This window comes from Denticeps clupeoides, chromosome 2 (assembly GCF_900700375.1).
Source record: "Denticeps clupeoides chromosome 2, fDenClu1.1, whole genome shotgun sequence".
NCBI lineage: Eukaryota > Metazoa > Chordata > Actinopteri > Clupeiformes > Denticipitidae > Denticeps > Denticeps clupeoides.
Window position 1 is genome coordinate 29,539,148 of NC_041708.1, and position 23,431 is coordinate 29,562,578.

The following is a 23,431-nucleotide window of genomic DNA, read 5'->3' on the forward strand; positions in this document are numbered from 1 at the left end:
GTGCCCCAGAACGGTGGTCTAACAGAACGCTGTTTCGTTATGGAGATGTAAAAAGTGACGTTGAGGATGTGTTAATAATTACACTCTTTTGAGGCTTGTACACAAATAGCATTTTACCACTAAGCAGCAGTAAAAAAAATTGAATGCTTTTTATGCTGTTTTCTTGCAACAAAATGTGTGGGTTTTTTCTTTAGACACGCATTGTGAACCTGCCGATTATTGGCCTGTTGGCTTGCCATAGTGGAAGGGAGATGGTTTGTGGACTCAAGAAACACTTTTTCTTCCTCCATTTGTGGCGCCCCCTGGATGGATGGCGTCCTTAGCATTTGCTTATATTGCCTATAACACAGGCCCTGTTTCTAATAGCTGCCTACACTCAGAACTTCTCTTATTCATGTGTCTAGATTAGAAGAATATCAGATAACCCATGAATACAACACCAACCCATGTGTTAAAAGACCCGTTAAAGTATATTAGTGTGTTCTGCTGACAGCACCTCAATTTTGATCGGTGTTAGACTGCAAGACTGCTTTGAAGGTCAAGACGTACCATATCACGGTCCATGGTGGTAACTAGGTATATATCAGTCCATTGTATGGTGGATGTTTAGAGGCCTTATTCCAGATATAAACCCACATTTTAAATGATATTAAGAGACCTAACTATACAGAAAACAATCCCAAATAACACAGAGATATTAATAAATCATAGGTAGCTGTGTACATGGAGATTGAGAGAATGGCTGCAGGGGGCCAGGATACAAAGACAGAGGTGTGTGTCAGCTGATGCATCAATAGGCATCTGCACCAAATGCAACTTAAAGGTCACTTCCTAAGGAGGACGAATCAGAGCTCTTTTTCCCTCAGCTAGTGGCAAAGGGGTCTGTTCTCTTGAGGGCCCAAGGTAGTAATATAGGGCAGGATGGGCCAGAGGACACACGCAGCACCAGCATGACACACAATTACATAGCCAAATAACAACTAGATGTGTCTTCCCTTCAGAGAATAATGCTGAAATCCAGCCTATAAATGTGAAATCAATGTGTTCATCCACAGATGATTTCAGGACCCCCCAAGAAGGTACAATTTAAAAGAAATAAAGCAAAATATTTTTTAAAGGTCTGAATGGGTTTGCTTTGTCCACAAACTACATAGAAATTACTGAGGTCTTGTGACCAGTTTCTTTTGTCCCGAAAACAGTGGAAAAGCTGAGCCTTTAAACTGATGCTTTATATAATTTAGATAATTTCAGCATTCGAGGAGATATAACTGTTTCTCAGAAACTGAGTGTGTTGGATGTAGACTGTGATGGCCACCCTGCTGCCACTCAGACAAACGGTGATGGTGTTATGCACTGGACACTCACGGTCTGGTATATAACCAATTTAAGTAATGTTAACTTGGGGCAATGGGGCAGTGGTGGCCTAGCAGTTAAGGAAGCGGCCGCGTAATCAGAAGGTTGCCGGATCAAATCCCGATCTGCCAAGGTGCCACTGAGTAAAGCACCGTCCCCACACACTGCTCCCCGGGCGCCTGTCATGGCTGCCCACTGCTCACCAAGGGTGATGGGTTAAAAGCAGAGGACACATTTCGTAAAATCACTTCACTTTCATTAAAACATCCTTTTTTAAAATAAGAAAGACAGTTACGTTTCATTACAATTTCATTTATTACTGTATGTGAATAGTACATTTATTTAATTTATTTTCAATCATGTTGTTATTACTCAAATAATTTTGAGTTACCAGTGATGAGGTAGCCATTGCCGGTGCTGATGTTGCATCTTGGGAGGACCCGGTCAAAAGAGGAGCCTCAAGGGGGGAGGGATTGGTCATGATATCTGTTTCTTTTCATTTATTTGGCTTGCTTTAGCACATTTGAATTACAATGAGCATGGTGTTTTGTGGTCTGGTTTGTTTTTTTTGAATGGTCTGCTCAGCCATTATATATGTTCCCCTGTGTTTGATTGTTAGGCCAGTTTGTTTCTGTTACTTGGTTTGTTGGTAATTAAGTTACCTTTTGTTAAGTTTTATTAATTTTTGTTGACCTCTTTTATGGTCCTTATTACAATTTGATATTTTGTGAGCTTTTTGTGGTATAATAAAAACCCTATGAAAGCACTGGAGTCAGCACTGTGTGAATGCTACATGCTTAATCCAACCTTTGATTCAACTTGTGTGTTTTACTACAATAATGGTGCGAACACAGAGTTTCTGAAGTCAAGATTTCATAACTGAAATATGCTCTGCGGGAAACGTGTTTCCTGTTATTGTCCTGCATCTTTGATGTCAAGACCACACTCTATTAAACGAATAGGACATTAACCGTCAATAATTTACCAGAGGCCCAGGGGCATACTGATGGCAGCCACTAAGTAGCCAAATACCATAGCATTCCTCATCGATTATTTATCAGTTGTCCCAAAAGTGTGAATACAGAAGTGTAGCGCCAGAGGGTTTTTGACAATTTAGAGGATGCTTTGCAAGAAAAATAAAGCTCAGCATACATGTTGTAGGTAAATATATATCCATATATTAGAATGTGACATGCACATTATGCATGATAATGCATAAGTATTAAGTAACAAGCAGGGCTACTACATATTACAAGGTTCACTGACCGATTAATATCTTGTTGTAGGCAAGGGATTTTAGAGTCACTGTAGTGTTACAGATAAATACAGCTCACATCAATCACTGTCTTTATAAAAGGGGACAGGATCTGCTTCAGCTGAGGGGAAATTAAGTGAAAACATTATTTTGTTTCTGTGAATTAAAATCTTATAGACCAAAAAACAAACATAATCAAATCTAATTTATTACAGGGGTTTTACTGGAATGAACTGGGAAATTTGGAAATTTAATAATTTTTCCAGGTACTGTTTCCTGATACCTTATTATTACTTATTAGTAATATATAATAGTATTGTGTTATTATTATATATTATAAAGTAATTAATCTAGTTTTGTGTTGTATTGGCTAAATAGGATTCTTTAAGCAGAAGACTAAACTTATTCTGAAGGACACCTGTGTGATTCTGCCCACGCAGGTTTAGCTGCCAGTGAAAATCTGCATAAACACAGAGGACATATTGACAGCCTGTCCCCTGTAATCCGGTCCTCTGGCTGCCTATGGAAGCGGGCTGTTACAAATCAAAGTGTAGCCTGTCCAAGTCCATCTCATCACAGACGTCTCATCATTTACGCATGTGCATAAAGAAGCCTTTAGAATTTTGTTATTAACACGACTCAGTTTCACCCTGGGGAAATAAATGTATGCACATTTATACTGAGTGACAGAATTTTTTTCTTCCTCTCAGGTTAAGACCTTTACACGATTACAGATATCACACAAAGAGATATCTGCACATTTACATTACTGCAGTCACTGTACAAGTTCAACTTATTATATTATATGTGTTCAAATAAAATAGAGACATAAACCAAAAGATAATGTAACTCTATTTGTTCCCATAGGTAAATTTGATTTGCTGTCCTCGTTCATAGACAGACATGTAGAAACATTTGTTTAACCACTCACAGAAAACAAAATAATAAAAAATTATGTTTAAAAAGTGTTTAACCAACAAATACATAAGAAATAACTAAATAAACAAACAAACAAATAAACAAATAAACAATCTGCAATTTTACTATATTTGTAGTTAATGTACTAATGTACTTATCATGGGATGGTAAACCTGTGAGGGAAGACACAATAGTTTTCAACCATGTTCGTCCATAATGGGCATAAGTCGATTCATACTGTTATGAGATAAGGGTCAACATTTCTCTTGTGGCGCTTCTAAAATAAAGAGTACGCCTGAATCAGCACCAAATGACTACTTTTCCCAGCATTCACAGCACAGAGGGGCGGAGTTGCTTCACTTCCTGTTTTTGTCACGTGGCTCTACCCGGGTCTGTTGTGAGCAGCGCCTGCGCAGTGTCACGATCTACAAGTTGGCCGAGCCGTTTCCTTAACCGCAACTGCGGCTGCCGATGCGCTAGAGATCTGTGTTTGACGTGCAGTTACTGCGCATTTTTTCCACAGGGCTAAAGTTCGCCATGTCGGAAGCGGAGGAGCGGGTGAGCGAGCAGTAATCCTAAAATTTCTTTGCAGTTTAACAACGGCACGGTGTAGCTTTCGTTTATTTTCTGCCCCGTGTGTCTGCAGGTTTAGAAGTGCGTTGGCAGTCGTATGGCTGCATCGTGAAGGAAATGTGAAATTAATCAGAACATGGCTTGTCAACACGGATGCTAGCCAGCAATTAGCTAAATGTCTTCGGCACACATCTCTGCTTTTCAGCGAATCACTAACTAATGAAAATGTATTTGTTATCCTAATAAAAATACTCACGATTTGCAGAATGTTGGATAATGCAGCAAATGTAATAAACTTGCGCGCTATGGAGTATAGCTGAAAGACTGTCTGTCTGTACCTGATTGAAATGATTTCAGAGTGATCATTTAAGAAATTGCTCTGCAATACTCTTTCAGGGGAAAAGTGTGAGTGAGGAGTACACAGATGATTCTGAGGTAAGATTTCCCCAAGGTGGTTTTAAAATGTCTTCTGCTGATTTATACAGCAGTAGTTACATTGCATGGGTTGACTGTTTTTTTTTTTACTGGTGTAGTCAATTTTTCATCTGTATCCCAACAGTCAGCCTATTATTACAATTGAATTATGGTCATATGATGCATAAGGGGTGCATAATGCCCTTTTATTTCAGTGAAAACCTGAAGTTAACATCTGAATTATTTTCCCTGTTGAGAGTAAGGGCCTTGGGGTCACCTAGTGCTCACATCCGGCTAATGCAAAAAATGCAAATCATAAGATTGAATCTAGCTCTTGCAAATCCTTCTACGATTGTGCCTTTACCCTTGTAATCACACTATACGATTGTGTCAGCTTAATGAAGAAGCTTAAATACATGCCCCATATGAATGAGAAATGATGGGCTTTCATTTGAATTTTATTAAGGGAACGTAACTGTTTCTGCAGTTGTTTTAGGTTTTAGTCTCTTATGTTGGAGTCTCTGGTGGTTTTGAGTCTGTGAAGCCAGAGCATTAAAAAGTACTGTCCCTATTGCTTGTCGTTACTTCACATGTATGGCTGGAAATGTGAGTTTTTTTTTTTTGTTTTTTTTTTATTCACACCTGATTTCAAAGATAAAATTGACTGAAATCGATGACCAGATTTCAGAAAGATTGTCTAATTGCTTCACATTTCACCTACAAAATGGGCAGAAATAATTGGTTGAAACATGGCCTTCTAAATGTGCTTTACAGTGGAAGAATGCATACTTTTTTTAAATAATTTTTTAAGGCATGGGTTGAAAAAATATCTATATTTTGAGGTCAACTTTGGACAATAAGACTATATAAAAGAGTACAGATGTTTATCAGAATTGGGTCAAAGGTGATGCCAGGCAAGTTTCCAGTGGAAATGCAACATAAGGCATATCAGAACAGTTTATAGTTTTTTTTTTGTTTTTTTTTAAACATCAGATCCCATAGAGAAATAATTTGAAGAATTTCACACTTGACTGTATGAACACCACAGTTCAGATCTGAGAATTGGTAAATAAAATATAGCGTGTCAGAGCAGGCTGGGGAGCAGCGTCTGTCTTTAAGTGATGTAGAGAATGAAACGTCAAGAAGACAGTGAACAATTCCACCTGTGCTCCTTAAAGGAAGGGGGGGTATTCCGAATGAATAAATACATGAAAGGTGGGGAAAAAAAATAAAAATCTGGCCTGGCAAATGAAATCTCTGCCGGTGGAAACTGTTTTCCTATCTCCTCACCGTGGGAAGCCCCACACATGTATATATATAAAGAGACAGTCACCCAGGAGTGCATGATTGTGTGTTCGCTTAGAATTGCTACAAGCCACAGTTTATTTAGTTCTCCATTGTAGCGGCGCGCGCTCGCCTCCTGCCTCTGTGACGGGGCTTGTCAGCGGAGAGATGTGGCGAGGCCAGCGTGGAAATGCGCCCGGGGCTTTTGCCTGTGATTGCAGGCTGCCTGTAGGATATGTGTGGTATGCCCTCTCATGCCTTCTCCCCCATCGCCACAGTTTGATGCCCTCATTGTGAATGGAATGGTCTCCACCATTTTGTGAAGCTCCAGCTAAAAAAAAAAAAAAAAAATGAAAAGAAACATACTTTCGTTTTTTGTTTTGGTGTTTTTTTTTTTTTTTTTTTTCCCTTCTTATCTCTCTAGTTTTCCTCCAGAAATTTCAGAGGGCGATGAAGCTATATCACTGGAGAGGAAGGGGGCGAGTGAATTCATCTTTTCGGAGTCACGCATTCAATTGAATGAGAGAGCATCCCGCACTCGGGCCCTCTCGTATTAATCTGACTTTCCTGCACGCTCCTCTTCTTTGCGCCAATTGTAGGCGAAGAGAAGTTTCTAACTAGAGGAGCTGAGAGGAATCGGGGAGGGGAAAGAGATGCTGGGATTGGGGGTGTAGATAGATAGATGGAGGGAGGGCTAGGCGGTGGGTGAGAGAGGGAGACGAAGGAGTGTTTGGCTGGTCACACCACGCCTGGAAAGGGGCAATTAAAGACCGAGCTGCCTTCATTCCTTTCTCCCCAGGGCTCCAATTAGAAGCGTCAGGAAGGACGGCACAACACCCATCCACACCGTCAGCGGCCACAGCAAACGCTAACAAGAGGCAGAAATTATGGGATACGAAACAAAGCCACCACCACCCACTCCCTCTCCACCCCAGTGTACAAACTTTGTCTGGGATTTTTCCTTTCCTTCCCCATCCAACTGTAATGGCTTTGTAGACCATGACAAATGTCCGGCCATTAGAAATTTCACATGGCAAGAATCAGGAAATGGACCTGGGGGTTGAAAGAAAAGAGTAAAAAAATAATGCTGTTTAAGAAAGAAAAAGGCTTTCCCTGCTGCCAATTTTGGTTTCTTTTTTTGAAAGCAAGGGGCTTCCATCACAGAATGCAGGACAAGATAAAAATCAAGCTACTTTAGAGGTATTAAGAGATAAAGGGGGCTCACTGTGCAACTGAAATGCCAAGAAAATGCAGCATCACCCATTACAAGAATCCCGCTGAGGCTTGCTGAAGTCGACACAATGCAGGCGCTTTCGGTCAGAGTGTGGAACGGCCATAAATGGATAAAGACATTATTTAAGATGGAGAATAGGCTGCCCTAGGACAGATTTGATCGAGGTGCTGAAGGCCCCATGGCATTGCACCCTTCCCCAGTCTGGGAAGGACTCTTAATAGAAAGCATGTGCTTTCTGTTTTTTAAAAGGAAGCCTTAGCTCGACACCGTTCTCTTCATTTTCTCTGAGCATTGAGCAATTTGTCATAAGACGTTCACAAATCCCACGTTGCTCCTGTCTTTCGGCGTGTCCCACAGGGTTCAGTGCTTAGACCTGTTTTATTTATTGCTTACGTATTCCCTTTTGGTCTTTAGAAGACTGAAATGCATTTATCATTTATCCCATGCTTATCCCATCCCCTTCACATTATTTTATTGCTTGTTTTATTATTGTGTTCTAGACCAACATAGATCTGTTATTTTAAATTAATTAATGATTGTTATGTATGTGGAATGCTTCAGCAGAAATGTTTTTAAAGCTATTCTGCACAATCCAGAAGTCACTTATTAGCTTAAATCATGCTAAAGCATTTTTGGTACCAATGGCAGGACTTAGTAAATCAGATTTAAAGTGGCATCTGCAGGTAATGTGCTGAATTCCATATTACAGCATGAGGGTCATTCAACATCCACTTCCCCAACTCCCCCACCCTATCCTGTCACATTCATCTCCCCAGGAAGAGGACAGCGAAGAGGAGCCCAAACTGAAGTATGAGCGCCTGGCCAATGGGGTGACGGAGATCCTGCTGAAGGATGCAGCCAGCTGCATAACTGTTCATGATAAGGTAGATGAGCAGGGATGGGGCTCCATGGACAAAATATAAATATCACATAAATGCTTTTTTTATGTACAATTTGTCTCAGCACAGGGGGGTAGTTTGATATAATATAGGTAATACTGAAAAAATGTTGATTACTGTTTGACATTCCAGAAGGCTTACCTACCACTTTTTGCCATTATATGTATATATTGATATATTTCAGTATAATAAAAATGTCAGTGTTTCCAGATGCTCTAATTATGTTTCACTTGAGTATAAGGGTTATAATGTGAGTACAAATGCCATTATGGCGTGATAGCTTTGCACTGATTGCAGCCATTGTATGTGTTTGTTTTTTTTTGTCATATATATATATATCTCCAACTTGAACTCCCCCTTGCAAACATCGCTTTTTTTGCACTTGCTATTCTTTAAAACTTGTTATTTTTCTCTTTTCCACTGGACTGTTAACACAGTGCTGGATGGCTAATCGTCATGGCACTGGGTGCATTCATGCTCTGCTTCACTGGAGGAATAGTCATACCTAGTTATGTCTCCTTACCTGATGTTTTATTAACCGCTATTGATTTTATTCTTTTTTTCCCCCCTCTCTGGCCCCTGGGGATTTTCCCTTCTTTTTTATCTCTTTCTTCTCTTCCATCATGCCAAAAAAGGCAACCTTGCGGGAGAAAGACAAGGCGGCGTGAATTTCAAATAAGGCTCAATTCACGCCCTCTTTTTCCAGACCCCCTCAGGACGGTTCCTGCCACCAAACCATCCTCTCAGGCTCTCTCTCTCACCCAGTCACTCACTCACACACACACACACACACACACACCATATATACAGACGGCCCCCTATCAGCACATACGCGGCCTGCATAAACACGTACCCACTCGACACCCGCATTGCCTAATATTGCCTCATATTTTAAGTGCCCGGAATCAGAATTTGATTTGAGAAATTCCATTTTGATAAATCCTTTTAAAAGCACCTCTGCCTAGCGAGGCCACTGCACTTATTTATTTATTTCAGCTGATTTTATTTGGGGAGATTGCGGGGGGCTCTGTTGGACATGCTCGGCTGTGCCTGTAAATATAAGCATTTCATTATAGACTGCACTGAACCATGGGGGAAGACTCACTGAAATGAGCAGGGAGAAAAGGTGTGTGTGGGTGGGTGTGTTATAGGAGGGAGGGAGTGGTCCTGCTCTTAGTTTAATACCCAGAAGACTGACAATTTTTGGTCATTTTTCAAAAAAATGTTACATATTATTGAAATTCTTTAACTACTCAGTGGTAGTGTTTATAGCATATCACTTTATTTGGTACATGTAAAGATTTTCTTATATATAAATGGTGAACATTGGTAAATGGGTTGAAAGTAGAGTACGCCTGATCTGTAGCTCATACATTATGTTGAGGCATTTTGATTTCCCAGAAAGAAGGGGGGAAAAAAATGCCATTTCACACTGCGGCGCACTGATAAATGGGGTTTTCCCTTCCCCTGGTAATTTCACACTTTTCCGCCCTGAGCCCTGCCTGTACCTTCCACCACTGGCTCCTTTCTAACCCCCCCCTCACCACCACCCAGATCCCTTAACAAATTCCCTAAAAACAATGAACAATGTTAATGTTCTTTATATGTTTACTGCATGTATTCTGCCCTTCAATTACCAGTTCCTGGCCCTTGGTACTCACTTTGGAAAGGTGTTCCTGTTGGACATCCAGGGAAATGTCACTCAGAAGTTTGAAATCGTAAGTGTCTTTTTAAACATCATCTTTTGATTGTCACGCACGACAAGGCTGTTGAACGCTGTAGGTTGTTGAAATCCACGACATACACATATGTAGCACGGCACTTGGCAGTGTTCAAAAACAGTTCCAACCTTATTCAGCTATGTCTATTTCAATTTATGCTCTGCTTCTAGCTTTAAACTGATTAGCAAAGTAGTAGGAGGGACTAGAAAACTATGCTGATTGATACCACAAATCTGGCTCACTTCAGTTCACCACCAAGTTTAAAATCTTTAATGGATGCAGAATAAGACCACCCAGATCTCATTGACACTGACCTGCGAATGCAGACTGCAGGAACTACAATTATTTAAATCATTTATGTGTGACAGCAAAGTAGATTTCCCCCCAAAGCAACATGAGGTCCACCTGTGAGGAGCTGAACATGTGCTGTGTACCTGCTTGTCAGCATGTTGTCAGCCAATTTTGACACAGGCTTGACGATGTGTCAAGTCCTTGGATACTAGTTGCACTTCTTGATTCCATCCTTCCTTCCCAGAGCCCAGTGAAGATCAATCAGATAAGCCTTGACGAGGACGGGGAGCATGTTGGGGTTTGTTCTGAGGATGGGAAGGTAAGCAGAATGACGAGCCACCTCAGTTCTCCACAAAATTCCTTACTTGCCTTTTCCAGCCAAAACACTGTTTACCTTGTTATTATTATTAGATTTTAATTTTTTTTCCAAATCATTTGTCATTCAAAATTGATAACTATTGATAGCCATGGTAACAAGAAATGTGGATATCTGTTCATGTCTTGTCTGCTAAATACCATAATGAAATAAAAGTACATTGTTCTTAGGGCTATAAGAATTAACATGTTGAATGCTGTAGACTATTTATTTTACACCATTCAAAAAAATGTAAACAATTAATTCAGCAGTCCCATGTGAGACATGGTTGACTGACTTTGAGAGCATCGTCTTAAAGTGAAAGTGAAGCACAGCACATGGTGACACAATGAAATATGTCCTCTGCATTTAACCCATCACCCTTGGTGAACAGTGTTTTTGTAATAGTTTTATGACTATAGCCAGATTTAGAATGAATAACAATTCATTCATTGTTATTCATTAATTAGTTGTATTTTTTATAGCTTGACAGTGCTTATATCTGTACAGTTACTAAAGTTAAAATCCAAGTTTTAAAGTTTTGAACATCCCATTCTACTCCAACTGTTTACTCCAACTGAGAAACTGAAATGATTTCTACAAAATATGATATTTCTAGGATGATTTCAAAACATTTTAATCAGTTTACAATTGAAATAGCTAAACAATTTCTCCATTAATCTAATTATTAGTGTGTAACTGGATCAAATACTGACTGCATAGTTACCATGCAGTGTGAAGTCCCAGGCAAATGGTAGTGTTGTACCTTTGATGTGTACGTGCTTCTTCATAAAAACCAGGCATGTTCGTGTTAAAGGAACAAGGGCCCCTCCACGGCCTCCCTGCGATCTCTATCACTTTTCTGTAGATATCCTTCCATTGATCTGCACCTGGCTGTTATCAGGCCTCCACTGGCTGATTATTACTACCCTCCAAGGGGTTTTGGCGCTTCAGATATGGACCCCGATAACTCCCCGTTGCGTGTTCCACAAGCGAAACAAGATCTTGTCGCGGCAAACATGGCCCCTCCAATTAAAATCGATGTGGTAGGCATTGTTCACCTTCACATGCTGGTAATCCTAACCCCCCCCCATTATCTTCTGTATTTCCAATGTTGATCGCATTGATAGGCGACTTCAAGTCGAAGTGAGCTCTTGGATCAAGGTACCTTTTTTTAATCAAAGAGGATAATGTGTAAAACATCAAGTGGCAGAGACCTGCAGGGCTCTTATTCTTCCTCTGAAATGGGGAGAACACATCCACTGTTGCTCATGACCATGGGCCTAATGGAGAAAGATGATATTTAATTATCATCTAATGACCCTACTAAGGTGTCTTGTTAGTATAGTATTCTGAAGCGAAGGCAGCATATGACTTTAAAGATAGGTCTAATTTATTCATAAGGGGATATTACTTTGTAGCTAGCATGGCATATCTTGCCGAATATCTGGGTAAGAGAGGGTGTGCTTTTGAAAATTCTGTGATGTTCATCATGACAGGGCATTACTTTCATTTGGCTGTCATGTTTTTCCAAAGCACCTTACAAATGGAGTACATGGATGCAGACCTAGAAATCACTTTGTTTGAAAGGCCATAGATAACCGAGAGGTCAGGGTGACCTCTGTCCTCATTGCTGAATGAAATCCATGCTTTCATTGTGCATAGAAATGCAAAAATCTAATTCGTGAATGACTGTACAACCTTGATTTAATTAGCTTGATTGGCATTACTATTATAACTCTTTTAGTCAAGCTTTCTAAAGCATATTTCCTTTGGAAAAAATGTTTTTTGTTGCATAAAACCAGTGTTCAGCCAGGTTTGATTTGGGATGATGTTTTACGTCTTTCGTTTTCCTTCATTTATGTTTCTTGTTCGTCTCTCAGGTTCAGGTGTTTGGACTCTACACTCGTGAAGGCTTCCATGAGAACTTTGACTGCCCTATAAAAGTAAGATCAGTATATAATTCTCCAGTATGTCATGAAGGATTATGCTACTAAGATTAAATCAAATGAATTATAATTTCTAAAGGATAACTTGTTCTTTTATGTCATTTGAAGTCATTTGAAGCACAAAATAAATTGTAATTCTGGCTCTTTTCAGATTAACAGAATAGACTAAATGAACATAACTTGTTGAGAAACAACACTAAAATTTTATTTGTTTTAAAGTGTTTTGAATGCAGTGAATATTGGTTTTGTGGTGGAAAAGGTGCTGAAAAAAATTATTTGGTAAAATTTTTTTACTTTGCTTAAAGCACTAGTTGTTTTTATTTGACGTTTAGGCAGTAGATGTACAAACTATGTTCAGATTTTTAAGCATAGTTGCCCACAAACGTAACAAAATTTGCCTCATTGAAAACTACAGTATTACACTATAAACTGTTCAGTTTGAGCAGAATTCTGCACACAACTCCCCATAATGACAATGTGATAAACATTAACTTGAGGTTTTGGATGGTAGTAGCCTAGTGGGTAACACACTTGCCTATGAACCAGAAGACTACAGAGTCACAGGTTCAAACCCCACTTAATACCATTGTGTCCCTGAGCAAGACACTTAACCCTAAGTTGCTCCAGGGAGACTGTCCCTGTAACTACTGATTGTAAGTCGCTCTGGATAAGAGCGTCTGATAAATGCCGTAATGTAAATGTAAATCTATAAAAAATTGGGGGGGGAAATGAGAAATTACATGTACATAAGTAAAAGCCTAAATTGAGCTCAGCTTCGTCCTGTTTCCCCCGAGGTTTCTGTAGCTTAATTGGAGTCCATTTGTGGAAAAACAGTTGATTAGACATGATATGGAAAGGCACACACCTATATAAGGTCCCCCAGTTGACAATTCATGTCAGAGCACAAACCAAGCATGAAGTCAAAGAAGATTGTCTGGAGGCACAAATCTGGGGAAGGTTACAGAAAGATTTCTGCTGCTTTGAAGGTCCCAATAAGCACAGTGGCCTCCATGGTTCATCTTTCAGCAGGACAATGACCCTAAGCACACAGCAAGATATCAAAGGAGCTGCTTCAGGACAACTCTGTGAATGTCATTGTGTGGCCCAGCCAGAGACCAGAGTTAAATCTGATTGAACTTCTCTGGGGAGATCTTAAAATGGCTGTGCACTGACGCTTCCCATCCAACCTGATGGAGCTTGAGAGGTGCTGCAAAGAGGAACGGGCCAAACTGGCCAAAGATAGGTGTGCCAAGCTTGTGGCATCATATTTAAAAAGACCTGAGGCTGTAATTGCTGCCAAAGTTGCATTGACAATGCATTGAGCAAAGGCTGTGAATACTTATGTAGATGTGATTTAATAAACATTTTTTCACAATGACATTATGTTGTGTGTAGAATTCTGAGGATTTAATCTAGTTGCATTTAGGATAAGACTGTAGCATATCAAAATATGGAAAAACTGACGCAGTGTGAATACTTACATTTTGCATGAAGTGATACTTGGAGCATCATTGTTGGGGTCAACAACATTTTCGGAAGATTTAGTTACAAGTACCAGAATAACACAAAGAATTCCAGGATATCGTTTCATTTGTTGTTTTGTTGCATTTTGCCCAGATACAATACTGCAACTTTCCAATTGGCTATTGTGTAGGCCTTTTCTTTTTTTTTTGTGATTGACTGCCAATTGACCAGCTCTAAGTAAACTTACCTATTTCAAAAAACAACTTAACAAAATGTATAATTACTCACAAAAACTACTCAATTACAGTAATGTGAACAAATGTAATTCATACTTTCCACCTCTGAATTTAATACCTATACAATTTTAAAATTCCTCAGTTTTTAGAGATGTTATTTGCTACTGAAGGTCCCGTAGGTACTCTTTGGTTTGCAGTACACCAATGGAGGGCATGAATATCTCATTTTTACATGTGCATTTGAATATGTCCACACTCATAGTACAGTTCAAATGAAAGAATTCAACCAGAAAGAAGAGCACACCCAAGCACAGCTACAATTATCCAGCTCAGCTCGTGCACCACTGCATCACAATACACTGAAATGATATGTACCTTCATGCTCCTCCATTATGGCGTGAAACAGAGTGTAAGAATTGATCTCTGAGACTGAAGGGTGGGACCGTACTCACCACCTTTGGCATATGACTTGCTGCACCCCTTTTATGTCTGAATGTGTTGCTGTCATGAGTGCAGTGGAGGTCTGTGAATAAGACTGGAAATAAAGAAATCGACTTTTCCCCCATTGTTTCCGTTATGTACGGATGAGCGTCTCCGCGACAATCAGATGTACAAAGCAAAGCAGCTTAAATGTGCGGAATTATAGTTATGAGTGAATGCAATGGCTACTTTATTACACATTCAAATGATTTATTCAAACATTTACAGTTATTGAATGGCCACACTTCCATACAGACCAAATTGATATAGGACTGGTCGGCCTGGCAGCAGAATGCAAAAAATACTCGGCCGCCCGACATCTTCTGTTTAGAATGTCATCACTGATGAAGTTCCTCAGCACAAATTGTAGGCGTGGTCTGTTCAATGCAGCCTTTTACTGCACAGGGTGGTCTTCTTTGTGTTGGATTTCACTCAAACTCTTTCTTTGTCCCTCAGGTGGTTGCCTTACACCCTCAATTCAGCAAATCAAACAAGCAGTTTGTCACTGGGGGCAACAAGGTGAGTACTTTATCTGTAAAAGCAGGAGCTCCACCAGCAAAATCCACTTAGTTTCAGGCAGAAACGGCATAATTACTGCAGATATGTCATTTTTCCTGATCAATACCTGTGTGGAATATTGCGCACCTTTTAAGGCCTCAAAGTAGCCTTGTCTTGACTCGGTTTTCCATCTGATCACTTCAGCTTGATCTCGCCCCCACCATCGTTTGTGAATTGTGCTTTTCCTTCTGCTTTTATAAGTAAGCACGGAAGGCTCTTACCGTGCTGTCCTCTCTCTCAGGCCTGGTCTTTTTAGGAGAGTGGCCCATTTTGCCAAAGTGCCGTTCACCAGAGAGGTGCCGTCTCCCGAGCACAACAAATAACAGTCATTATCCAGATGACCCACAGTCTCTGCACATGTAGAACACTCTTTAGGGGCTGGAAATGTAAACAAATACAGTTGCATTTCAGACCGAGGCGCACGCCGGTTAAGGGTATCCTGGTGCTGCTCTTGGACCTTCTTTGACGGGCACCTGCTGGAATTTTTGCTTCATTAAAACGTAACGTTAAAGTCCTGCGTGCCACCATAGTGAGAAGAAGCAGCACTGTGCCAGGACTCCAGGACTGAAGTGGTTAAAACCGCTCCGTTTCATTTGACTCAAGTCGAGTCGTAATGAAAGAGCTACAGCGAGTGTTCCTCATGCCTCTACTTTCAATCGCCTCTGATTTCTGCCTCTTCCTCCGGCTTAAGACCTCCATAATGTGCCCTGCGATGAAAATCAATAAAGCTTCGACTGAAGACACATCTTGTCAAAAGCAATTCAATTCTGTCTGCACAGCCCCGCACTGTCATTCCCTCTCGCTGTGTTCTGTGATCTGTTAACATAGCCAAAGTGTAGAACTGAAGCGACATTGAAGACCATTTCTTTTTTTTTTTTTCTGGGGATGTGGGGGGTAGGGTCTATTTTCCTCCCCTCTTTACCTCCCACTCGACCATAATAAGAATGTGTGCATGTCTGTGATGCCGCCTTACTTACCTTTTTCTATGAAGCGCTGTAGCCATGTTTTTTTTTCCTCCCAGAAGGCAAAGGCATTATCATAACCTCTGTGCTCTCTTGTCAAAAGGAAAGTGACTCTTTCAGTTGGGGTATGTGGAGTGTATTGTAGGATTACAACGTCAAAGGAACCTGTAGCTTCTGAACAGATTGCTGAAAGGGGAATGGAAAGGATGTTCAGGGACATTGTGGCCTCACTGTGCCACCAAGCAGGCCAAAAAAAGTAGATCTGATTTCATTAAATGCACTGGGAAGTTGTCCATTGCCGTGACTCCGAGGGAGTCTTCAATTTGTTTAATGCCTTTGCCAGCTCTTAATTAAAATGTAAGGAATGTAATATTTGCTGTCTTGGCAGCTTAGCGGTATGGTGTGAGGTCATGAAACGTTATGGCCGACCTTTTTATTTGATATGGAATCAAGAAGGAACACACTTATTGAAACCGCTTACCACTCCATTTGGGTAATTAAGAGTCGCTTGGTCAAAATGAATTTTGGAGACGGTTGAAGCCTGGCACTCATCAGTCTCCTGTGCTTTACTGCCCTCTTGTGTGCAGAGACTTACATCATCATTTTTTGTGGCTTTCTTGACATCACTGGATATTACTTGTTTGTCAGTGCAGATCGTTACGTGTGGGGGAAAAATGATGACAAAGTAAGAAACTTTGTTTAGCCACAAAGGCATATCAGGTGTGTGTTTAGTGCATTGACATTCAATTTCAATCATGAAAAGCTGCTGGTAGCATTTGGTTTTGTAAAGGTTTTGTAATAAAAATGTTTTTGCCCATCGGATGCAGCTCCTCCTATATGAGAGGAACTGGCTGAATCGTTGGAAAACCTCAATTCTGCATGAGGGCGAGGGCACAATCACCAACATCAAGTGGAGAGCCAACCTCATTGCCTGGGCTAACAATGTGGTAAGATTCGTAGCAGAAAGATTAGTGTGAATTCCCAGATGACCACATTTCAGAAGATAAAACTATGTTCACTCTGTGCACAAAACATGTCAGCGTGCTACTCCTAGTGCTTATTGCTGCTAGTTTACAAAAACCTCTTCTAACACGTCTATATTGCTTCATTGTGAATGCAAACATGCATTTACTTCACCAGGTTCTGCTTGATTTGGATTGGTCAGTAGTAGAGATCTTAGCATCTATTTAGCAATGGGTTTCAAACAAATGTTACTGAAATCTATTGCACATAGTAATGTTGTTCATATAAAAGCTGCACATAATTCACAAATAATAGTTGCGACTTTTTTTTCCCCCCGTGTAGGGAGTTAAGATCTATGACATCAGCACAAAGCAGCGCATCACCAATGTGCTGCGGGACAACGTGAGCCTGCGGCCCGATATGTACCCCTGCAGTCTGTGCTGGAAGGACAACACCACCCTCATCATCGGCTGGGGCAGCTCAGTTAAGGTGTGTCCCTGACCCCAGCCCCATCCCATCACCCTTGTCACATAAATTATACCAAAACTCATCACTAATCTCTTTCATTCGGTCACCTAGGTGAATGCATTATGAACAGATCATGTCTGGAATTCACTGATCAACTCTCCTTCATCTCATAATAACATATGATTTTTTTTTTTTTTTTAGATATGTGCTGTGAAAGAACGCGACCCCACAGAAATGCGAGATCTGCCGAGTCGCTATGTAGAAATTGGTAACGTTCATGTTATTATTCACGTTTATTCAGTCACACGATAACATCCATTTCTTTCCAGTGCTTTGATGATCGATGCGGAACCATGTCGTTTTGTTTTGTAGTGTCTGCCTTCGACACAGAGTTCTTCCTCTGTGGACTGGCTCCTCTGGCAGATCAGCTGGTTACTCTGTACTATGTGAAGGAGAACTCTGAGCACATGGTAACATATCCGACTACAGAAACGTCTAGTGACATTTTACTTAGTCCTCAGTCACATTTGTGTGTGTGGGTGTGTATGTATGTATATTACATCACACTACACATTACATGACCTTACTTTACTTTTGTCAGGAAGAGGAGTTCCGTGCTCGACCTCGACTTGACATTATCCAGCCTCTTCCCGAGAGCTGTGAGGAGATCTCATCTGACGCACTCACTGTCCGCAACTTTAAAGACAATGAATGCAGGGACTACCGGCTCGGTAGGACAGCATGTGAAGGGTCAAAATGTGTGACTTGCAATAATGTTTAATAATATAAAAAAATATGAAATATCAAGACACTTTACGCGGTGAGCGTTAAATTGGTCTGTTATTTAATAAAGTAAGACCAGTGTTAGTGGTTGTTTTGAGTGACCTAGTTGGTCACAGCAGTATGATGGTAGTGAATAAGAAACAGAGGTCTACTGTTTGCAGAGCATTCTGAGGGAGAACCGCTCTTCTACATCATCAGCCCCAAGGACATAGTGGTGGCCAAAGAGCGGGACCAGGATGACCACATAGACTGGCTGCTAGACAAGAAAAAGTACGAGGTATGAGAGGGGGACGCCTGTCCTTTCCTGGCCTTATGAACCTCTCTTTATTTTAATATATTCATGCAACCTTGTGTTAACCACAGACCAGCAGCTAATGGCTGATAAAACCCGAAACTGCTCTTTTCCTTCAGGAAGCACTGTTGGCAGCGGAGATCAGTTTTAAAAACATCAAGCGACACGATGTCCAGGTAGAGATTATCCACCAATATACTCTTGATACCAATATTTGTGAATCTGTTTGAAGTCTGCGCCAGATCAGACAATATCAGTGTATCATTAAATACATCTGATTTCTTGGATCCTCCACCAGAAAATTGGGATGGCGTACATTAACCACTTGGTGGAGAATGGAGACTATGATGCTGCTGCCAGGTTCTTTTTCCATCATTCCTCCTGGATAAAAAAAAAAAAAAAAAAAAAACCTAACAGACAACAAAAAAAACATTGTTTTCTGTGTGTGTTTCCAGGAAATGTCAGAAAGTGTTGGGAAAAAACATGGAACTTTGGGAGAACGAAGTGTATCGGTTCAAGACCATTGGCCAGCTGAAGGTGAACTGGTCTTGTTAAAATAAACTAGTGAAAACTCCATACTAAATACTACATTTATAGGAAAATGTGTACTTTTCACTCCATGGGCGAGTGGTGGTGGTTTCACTTTTCTCTTGCCCTGCCTGCCCAGGCCATCAGTCAGTACCTCCCCAGAGGAGACCTTCGGCTCAGGCCAGTTATTTATGAGATGATCCTGCATGAGTTTCTCAAGACTGACTATGAGGTTTGTTTTTGGTTGTATCATTTCTCATTTAGTTGAGTTCAACTTCAACAGCCATTCAAAACTATAGCTATGTACTGATAAACTGTTTGTACAGTATATTGTTTTTATAGTCATTGTTGTATTTGCAAATTAATGCACTTGACCATATTCCTTATTGCAGCTTTACTCAGGAACTTGCATGAGCATTACAGGCAACATAGCTGACAACCTATCATGCATCAGTGCACTCCACTGCTCACTGTCTGAATATCATAACATGAATTGCTGTTAATCAGCATAAGAAGAACAAGTGTTCCACAGTCATATTTTATTATAATTATGCTAATAAATTATGTAGCCGTAAATTGCCCTGTTACATTTTTTTTAAATTGTAACACGTAGGATGCGTACACTTTTATTGGTTTGTTGATATCACTTTGCGATTTCATGACACAGGGCTTTGCCATGCTCATCCGTGAGTGGCCAGGAGAGCTGTACAACAACATGACCATAGTTCAGGCAGTGAACGACCACCTTAAGAAAGACCCCAGCAATGAAACTTTGCTGAAGACGCTGGCTGAACTGTGAGTGTTTTCATTTCACATAAATATTTGTAATTTTCTGAAATATTGTATTCCGGTTGTATTCTACTCCTAAGGTGATTTATGATGACTTCCTGGGTTATTATATTAGGTACACCTATGACCAGCGGTATGACAAAGCCTTGGAGATCTACCTGAAACTACGACACAAAGACGTTTACCAGCTCATCCACAAACACAACCTGTTTTCCTCCATCGAGGACAAGATTGTCCTTCTCATGGACTTTGATAAAGAGGTGACTTATAATGGCTGAATGCAATAACAGGCTTTTTGCTTGTGTGATTTAACATATATTAAAAACAAGAATCAGTGTTTTCATCCCTTTTGATACAATATTGTAATGTGCAGCACAGACAAATTCGATATCAGAAAACAGTTTTGCCTCATAATTCCATAACATGTGATGATATTTGAGATGGAAGACCTGTAAGGTTGCAGGTTGTATCTGTATAGATCTGTCTGTGGGATTTATCCACTCCCTGCTTCTTCTTTTTCAGAAAGCTGTCGACATGTTGCTGGATAACGAAGACAAAATATCGGTAGGTGAATCCTGGAGCCTCTCATATTTCACCAGTTCTCACCTCTGTCTGTGAACATTGCAGGGTGACCGTAATCCCGTGTTCCATTTCTTTTCCCATAACCTCTTTCCTAGATGGACAGAGTGGTAGAGGAGCTGAAGGACAAGCCACAGCTTTTGCATGTTGTGAGTACAGGAATTCAGGGCTTTTGTTTAGATTTTGTTAACACAGACATCTGTCACATCTTTTTTTTTTATTATATTTATTTTTTTATTATATTTATTTTATATATATATTTTTGTTATATTTGAGCTCATATTTCATTGTTTACAAAGACAATCTGTTTAAAAGGGTTGTTTAGAATCACATCTTATTTAGTCTCTTCCCGAAATGTTTGACTTAACGTCGCCATAACTCTTGTGCCTGCAGTACCTTCATAAATTGTTTAAGCGAGACCACCATAAGGGCCAGCGCTACCATGAACGACAGATCAGCCTGTATGCAGAGTACGACCGTCCCAACCTGCTGCCTTTTCTCAGGGACAGCACCCACTGCCCACTGGAGAAGGTAGACATTTTTAATTCCTCAGATCATTTAACAGGGCTTACCTTGCATTTACAGAATGACAAATGTTTTTTGTCCTAATGATGCATGTGCTCTTGTGAAAGGCCTACATGGATATTACATTCATGAAAATAACTAAGACGGGTCTCTTTCAGGCCCTTGAGATTTGCCAACAGAGGAACTTTGTGGAAGAGACTGTCTTCCTTCTCAGTGAGTACCTTGGGGAACATCCGAATTAATGCTGTTCTTGTTGACAACGTGTAAAGTGAGTCATGGAGAATGAGAGAAGCTGCAGTTCACATTTGTATGCTTGTGACGTTAACAGTTAGGGTTTGCTGCCCCCTGCAGGTCGCATGGGGAATTGCAGAAGGGCGCTGCAGATGATCATGGAGGAGTTGGGCGATGTGGATAAGGCCATAGAATTTGCCAAGGAGCAGGATGATGCTGAATTGTGGGAAGACCTCATCTCCTACTCCATTGATAAGCCGCGTAAGTCACGTCCATAGTGTTGAGTCGGGATTAATAGTACTTATGGATCTGAAAGTGATTAATTGTCACAGCACACAGCGAAATGTGGTCTCTACATTTTGACCCATCCCCTAAGGGAGCAGTGGGAAGCTATGAAAGGCGCCCGGGGAGCAGTGTGTGGGAATTCAAACCCGCAACCTTCTGATTATGAGTCTGCTTCCTTGCCCGCTAAGCCACTTCTGCTTTGTATAATTGCAATATATTAAGATATATTTTGGTATTTAACGCTTTCTTATGTTTTTTGCTTTGCTTTCACAGCTTTCATCACAGGCCTGCTGAATAACATTGGGACCCATGTAGACCCCATCCTCCTCATCCACCGTATTAAGGAGGGCATGAGGATCCCAAACCTCAGAGACTCTCTGGTCAAAATCTTACAAGACTACAATTTGCAGGTTGGCTGTCCCAAAACCTCATTCATCATAAACCGGTTTTACTCAAGTATTAACATTAAGCAAGTCTCCATTTCTGTGAACTAGGATCAATTTGTCCTCTGCTAAATTTCCAGCTCTATAAAGATGCCCAAATGAATGACAAACCATTTTTCTTCTTTTCATATGCTGCTTTCTTCTACCCAGATCTTGCTGAGGGAAGGGTGTAAGAAGATCCTGGTGGCAGATTCACTCTCCTTGCTACAGAAGATGCACAGGACTCAGATGAGAGGCATCAGGGTTGATGGTGAAGAGCTCTTAAGTTCTATTCTCCTAGAACTGAGAAGTCTAGTTTTTAGGAATAAATCACACTGAACTTGTTTGGAAACCTTATCATTTTTTTCTGCAGAGGAGAACATCTGCGAATCTTGCCATGCAACAATATTGCCTTCAGGTATAGTTCACACTTTAACAGTACTACACCATTCCCCGACTACTGCCTAATCACCGGTGCACTTTTGTGGTGTAGACACAGCCCAGGCCTTCGGGGTGGTCGTGTTCCACTGCAGACACATGTTCCACAAAGAGTGCCTGCCCTCCCCAGGGACAGTGAGTTCATTGTCACTTTCAATATCTATATATTTCAATTACTCTTTATAGTTCTCAGTTGTTTTGCAGATATTAAGTGCATTTCTTTATCATTAGGACTCGCTGAATGGACTGGAATGCACAAACAATACATCTGCTTTAACTGTCTGATCATTTTAAAAATCAGACCTTGCTTTTAACCACTAAACTAATTAATATTCACTGTCTTCCCAGATTCCCGGGGCTCAGTTCTGCAACATCTGCAGTGCCAAACGGAGAGGACCAGGCAGTGGCATTTTGGAGATGAAGAAGTAGCTTCCTTAACCCCTCATCTCATTTTCTTGAATGTTTGTCAATGATCACAGCCTAAATTTTGATGTCCAGTCCAGTACTATCCGTGTGCTTTGATACACTCTTTTGAACTTACACTGTTTACTGCCTTTCTAACAACTCTCTTTATGCTTTTTGCACAATTGAGGCAGTTCTTTAGTCTTTGGCCAGACCCTTATGTACATTTGGGTTGTAAATATGAGAGACATGCAATGTTACTGCTTAGCAACTGTTTCAGGAAAGTTGCATCACTGTATTCCTGCTCCTCTCCGCTTGTACCAAATATTTATTGCTTAATAAAATAATCACCCAAGCTTCATTATAGACTCAAGTTAAAGAATCTTGTAGTGGCTGGCCTTTGATAACCTTGAGTTAAAACCTGCATTCAAATGATGGAACTGGGTGAACTTGACTTCATGTGAATTGTTTTTACCTTTCAAAGTTGCCATTAAAATAGGATTTTTAGATCAGTGTATAACTATGAATATGTTAAGCCTTAATCTAGCACAAGGGCACCCAGGTGGTCCTGTTGTAGCATACTACACGTGTAGCTGAAACACTACCAGTCAAAAAAATGTAAATCCCAACTCCATTTTAATTCACAAACCAATTTGGCAATACAGCCTAAATACTATAGGAAGTTAAAAGATTGCATTGGGTACCACCGATTAGTGTTACACAAAAAGTGGATCAGCCAAGCTGGATGGGCAGCTCACCACCATCAGGTTTACAGCCCAG

General features: G+C 40.5%; 1 protein-coding gene across 1 annotated transcript; it reads left to right on the forward strand.

Annotated features, from left to right (window-relative positions):
• Nucleotides 1-3,977: 3,977 nt before the first annotated feature.
• Nucleotides 3,978-23,012, forward strand: vps41 (VPS41 subunit of HOPS complex). Its single transcript, XM_028965945.1, has 29 exons — nucleotides 3,978-4,084; nucleotides 4,496-4,534; nucleotides 7,808-7,915; nucleotides 9,571-9,648; nucleotides 10,187-10,261; nucleotides 12,181-12,243; nucleotides 14,883-14,945; nucleotides 16,774-16,893; nucleotides 17,252-17,398; nucleotides 17,579-17,645; nucleotides 17,750-17,847; nucleotides 17,979-18,108; nucleotides 18,322-18,437; nucleotides 18,572-18,628; nucleotides 18,751-18,812; nucleotides 18,908-18,989; nucleotides 19,120-19,212; nucleotides 19,648-19,775; nucleotides 19,885-20,029; nucleotides 20,292-20,333; nucleotides 20,447-20,497; nucleotides 20,742-20,879; nucleotides 21,032-21,086; nucleotides 21,225-21,365; nucleotides 21,663-21,799; nucleotides 21,983-22,082; nucleotides 22,185-22,229; nucleotides 22,305-22,384; nucleotides 22,598-23,012. Exons 1-29 carry the CDS (start codon nucleotides 4,064-4,066, stop codon nucleotides 22,676-22,678), a joined length of 2,562 nt encoding a protein of 853 aa, XP_028821778.1. The 5' UTR covers nucleotides 3,978-4,063; the 3' UTR covers nucleotides 22,679-23,012.
• The last annotated feature ends 419 nt before the right edge of the window (nucleotides 23,013-23,431 follow it).

Bases quoted from the DNA above. Each gene is read 5' to 3' on its own strand.
- vps41 (XM_028965945.1), top strand. From the start codon at position 4,064: ATGTCGGAAGCGGAGGAGCGG. The intron at 18,629-18,750 runs GTAGAGATTATC...ATCCTCCACCAG, and splicing joins TCAAGCGACACGATGTCCAG to AAAATTGGGATGGCGTACAT. The intron at 20,030-20,291 runs GTGACTTATAAT...CTTCTTTTTCAG, and splicing joins TCATGGACTTTGATAAAGAG to AAAGCTGTCGACATGTTGCT.